This window comes from Martes martes (assembly GCF_963455335.1).
Source record: "Martes martes genome assembly, chromosome: 11".
In the NCBI taxonomy this organism is placed as follows: Eukaryota; Metazoa; Chordata; class Mammalia; order Carnivora; family Mustelidae; genus Martes; species Martes martes.
Window position 1 is genome coordinate 97,286,249 of NC_137899.1, and position 5,051 is coordinate 97,291,299.

Consider the following 5,051-nt stretch of genomic DNA (forward strand, 5'->3'; position numbering starts at 1 on the left):
GCATTGTGAATCTCTTTGCCAAACTCGTTCCAGTTAATTCTGGTGTGCTTGACTGGAAGGTTCCACTGCAAGGCCTTGAATGGGTTTCTGATGTTGTTTGATCACTTCCACTACTTTATGTGTAGCACCCAGTTCTGAAAGCTCAGTTTTTAATAAATTCTTTGGCATTTTGGATATTATTCAAAACAATACTAAATCCTGAATATTTAGTGACTAATGTTCTGAAAATTGCTCTTTTCATGAGAATGAATTTCAATCTTAAGTCCCCCAAACACCTGTTAGAAGAAGCATGATCTCTTATAATTATTCTAAGTTTTTAGGCGGAAAGTGGAAGTTTTTGATAAATGCAGTTATAGTCTTGCTGCCCATCAATAATTATAGCATGAATAACATAGGAGCCAGTGAAGTAATAATTTTTTTAAGTTTTTATTTAAATTCCAGTTAGTTAACATACAGTGTAATAGTAATAATCTTTTACATAGACCTTTCCCATACCATCACTAAAATGGTCTCTAAGACTTTAGACTCCTATCTGTATACTTGAGTTATGGATCACTTTTTTCTTTTTGTAAGTGAGCAGAAGAAAAAAAACAAAGATTTGTTTTGGGGTCAAAGAATTACTGCTTATGTCATCATGTTCTATAATTAAGACCTGATCTTCTATCCTGTCTTCACTGGTGAGGACTGATCAATGTTGTATTGAGAAATGAATGAGCCGTTCCTTCCTTGAGAAAGCATCATTGTAAAGTGATAACCTCACATCATTAAACACTTTATTAAACTCCCCTTGAAGGGCACAGGAGATGAATTTTAGCAGCTATGTATACTTTCTCTTCATGCAACATCCAATTCTTGAAGTTGGCCATCTTGGGTTGATCTCGCCCAGTGTGGCCACTGGTGTGACATAGGTAGAGAGGACGCCTTCCACCTGACACTCTTGAGATGACAAGTTCTAGCAAATATAGTAAAAATCATTTGTTAATAAAAATATAAGAATATTATTTAAAACATCCAGTGGAATGCATCCATCCATTCATGGATGCATTCCACTGAGGACGGGTAAGTAGGGTTGTGTCTGAGATATCTAGAGGGGAAATCCAATAAACAAAATGAAATTAAATGGGACTGGGCATCATTCAGGATTCATAAAAATATATCTTTCATGTGACCCAAAAACTTTATTACCATGAAGAAGACATTAATTCTCTCTAATAACTACTAAATTGAGTAGGATTTTAAGTCTAAATACTTCTTTACTCCTTGATTTCCAGCTTCACATCTCAGTTGTATTGTGTTCCTCATCTATGGATGCATTCAAGCAGAATTTGGATGATGATTTGGCTGAGATGTTCTAGAAGAACTTTGGTTCAGATGGGTAGACTCGCTCTATATATTCTAAAAGCCACCCTTCTAATCCCGAGTTTTCATGATCTGTTTTTTCAACATCTTTAGAGTTTGGTTCTCAGAAGCTCATGGGCCAGGAAAATAAAACCCAGACATGGGTGAGTGAGTTCATTCTGCTGGGTTTGTCCAGTGACCCAAAGATTCAAGTCCTCCTCTTTGTTCTGGTCCTGACTATGTACTTTGTGATTCTTGTGGGAAATGCCCTCATTCTTCTTCTGATCAGACTGGACAGCAGACTTCATAACCCCATGTACTTCTTCCTTAGTGTTTTATCCTTTGTGGACCTTTGTTATGCAAACAGTTTTGCCCCACAAATGCTGGCCCACATGCTCTCGGCCCAGAAGTCCATCCCATTTTATAGCTGTGTGTTCCAGCTCTACATCTCCCTGGGATTGGGTGGATCTGAGTTCTTCCTGCTGGGAGCCATGGCCTATGACCGCTATGTGGCGGTGTGCCATCCGCTGCACTACACGGTCATCATGCATGAAGGGCTGTGCCTGGGGCTGGCTGCTGGTTGCTTGGTGGCTGGTTTCACAAATTCACTAATGGAAACAATCATTACCTTCCGGCTTCCCCTGTGTCACAATGTTATTAATCACTTTGCCTGTGAGATTCTCACAGTGGTAAGGTTAGCCTGTGTGGACATCTCCTTCAACATGGTCATGATGGCCATCTCAGGATTTCTGGTGATCATGCTTCCCTGTTTCCTTGTTCTGTTCTCCTATGGTCGTATAGTTACTGCCATTCTGCAAGTTCGTTCTGCTCAGGGACGTAGCAAAGCCTTCAGGACTTGTGCCTCCCACCTCACTGTGGTTTGCATGTGCTTTGGGGCTACCATGTTCACCTACCTGGTTCCACGGTCAGCCTCCTCCGTGGAAGTGGAGAAAATTGTTGCTCTATTCTATGCTGTGGTGGCACCTATGTTGAACCCCTTGATCTACAGCTTGAGGAATAAGGAAGTTATGGCTGCTTTTCGAAAGTTTCTAGAGAATTTCAGAGATAAAGAATAAAGACTGTTAGCTATAATCAAAACCAAAAAGGAGATGGGCTGAAGGTATACAGGACTCCGACATTACACTAAAGAAGACTAATATGGCCTTGCGTTTGGATAAAGCATCCCTCCACCTGATTAATGAATTTCCTCATATAGGCCAATGCAAGATAAATCACATGTCAGTGATCCATGAGAGGGCCTTTCTTAGATCATCTTCTCTTAGATATCCAGTGGTATTTAGACTTCATCTGCCCATTTTAAAAATTTTATTAGCCTATCAGTGCATAAAGAAATGATCTGAAGCTTTGTCCAACAGAGAATGAATAGATAAATTCCACCAATTAGGTCTGCTTTTACCCGGTGGAGCAGAATGGAGAATGTCTGTTCCTCTTTCCATATGACAATGCTCCTTCTAGTTGTAGAACAACCTTATTTCCTCCAGGATGATCACAATAGTTTCTTTAACTCTTTCTCAAATGATGACAGTTTTAGAACTTTCAACACCATTTGTGACTTAGTCTAGAGTATGATATGATATTCTGAAATAAATAATATATGATGCAATATTTGTTCACCCCAGTATGTTAGTTCTCATTTGCTTTTTAAGAAACAAATTTGCTTGTGATATGCAAAATATCTGTGGCTTCATTATAGTCTTTTTTTATTGTAGCAAAATATATGTAAAACCTAAAATTTGCCAGTTTAGCCAGGGTACAATTCAGTGACATTATTTTCTCAATGTTGTGCAAGCATCACCATTGTTTCCAAAATTATTCATAACTATAGTTTTTTATTTAACTAATTTTACAAGACCATTTTCCTATAAACTGATTACAAAATCTCCGCATTCTTATTTTGTTAAAACTTAAATGAAGACATATATATTTAGTTCCACTAATTTTTATTATTGGTTTTCATGCATCTCACCAACCTACCAAGAATATTTTGAATCTTGATTCTCAAATTTATTCCAGTAGTTCACTTTCTCTTTCTTTCTCACAGACGTAAAAAACAGAAAAAGTCATAAAAAAATTACCATGTAGTTCTTGCCAATTTTATATCACTGTGAACCTTTCACATTGAATACCTTTACTGAGCAGATTTTTTTAATGCTTTTAAATCTACTTTAAAATAGATTATTCAAACATTTTAATCATTTTATCTAGAAGGATATAAGACTTTGCCAAATACCTTTTTAACTGTTATTTTCTGATCCTTGCCTGCTCGCATATAAGTGTGCTAAATTTACATAATAACAATTCCTGATGCTCTGAGCTCCATCTGATTATTATCTGGAAGTGGAGTCTATTCTTATCTTCCTATGCCCAGATCTTGAGCATCCCCAGGGATGTTAATGCATAAATTATATTGCACTAATTGTTTGTTCTCTAGAACCCCTGCAAGAATAGGTGTCAGGTGAAGTAAAAACTGATCTCACATAGCAAAACTAATGCCTGTACCTCTGTAAAATTCCTCTAGACTCATTAACAGATTTTCTTCGCTTTCTCAAGAGCATGTTCTTTAAAGCATAGCTATAGGACTAATAAATTGATAGTTTTCTCTTTTATGCTAGAGCTTCATACATTTATTGAGGGTGGAATAAAAGGAGAGACGGAAGGAGGGAGGGAAAGACTGGCAAGTGATAAGCCATTACCTGAAATGCTTGAATGTGACGTTAGTACAGACTAAGTCAACTATAGTGAAATTGTTTACCAAGGGAAAATCAAAGACTAAGTCTGGGTATTTGCGTCTGTGTGCTGGACATTCCACAGCAGTAAAAAAGTCCCTCTGACATTCTTTGATGCTCAGAGACTGGTCTGTCCAGCCTTCCTTGAAGATATCTGTGAGCAATAGATGCTGTATTAGTTTTCCAGGGCTGTCTTATTAAAATATCACAGACTGAGTGGCTTAAACAACAGAAATTTATTTTCCCACAGTTTTAGAGGCTGGAAGTCCAAGATCAAGGCATTGACAGCACTGTATCCTTGGAGGCCTCTCTCCTTGGCTTTAGATGGCTGCCTTCTTGCTGTGTCCTCAGATGGCCTTTCCTTTGTGTGTGCATATCTATGTCCTGATCTCCTCTTCTTATAAGGACACAAGTCGTATTGTATTAGGGCCTCCACATGTGACCTCATTTTACCTTAATTACATTTTTAAAGGACTTATCTCCAAATACAGTCATATTCTGAGGTACTGGGGGTTAGGACTCTAACATATGAATTTTGGTGGGACAGTTAAGGCTGTAACAAATAGTAACCCCACATTCTGAACTATCAGTCAATCTGCTCTGGTAACCAAAACTAACCTATACACTGTGTGGTTAAAAAAAAATTTTTTTTGTATCAACCTACCAACCTAATGATATAAAAATCATAGTTAGTATGCATTATTGGTCATAACCGAACTTTAACTTATTCCTGGTGAGTACTAACAATGGGCTGCTGAATGCTCACAAGCACTGCTTGATGGTTAGTCCTAGAATTTTGCCAAGCCAATATACCTCTGTTTTCAAATCCAACCTCCTGATAATTTTGAAGACTTTAAGTAAAAATACTTTACATTTGTTTGTCCTTAACTTCCTGGTACAGATCCTATTCTCAATAGGGGGCAGTGAAATAGTGTATACTCATCTTCTAGAATCCTGAGATAAAAC

At 37.6% G+C, this 5,051-nt stretch overlaps 1 protein-coding gene across 1 annotated transcript; it reads left to right on the forward strand.

Annotated features, from left to right (window-relative positions):
* Positions 1-1,472: 1,472 nt before the first annotated feature.
* LOC308352065 (olfactory receptor-like protein OLF3) lies at positions 1,473-2,414 on the forward strand (the record flags this gene model as incomplete). The annotated part of the gene is made up of 1 exon (XM_080818114.1): positions 1,473-2,414. The coding sequence occupies one exon, from the start codon at positions 1,473-1,475 to the stop codon at positions 2,412-2,414; it is 942 nt and encodes a 313-aa protein (XP_080674240.1).
* Between the last annotated feature and the right edge of the window lie 2,637 nt (positions 2,415-5,051).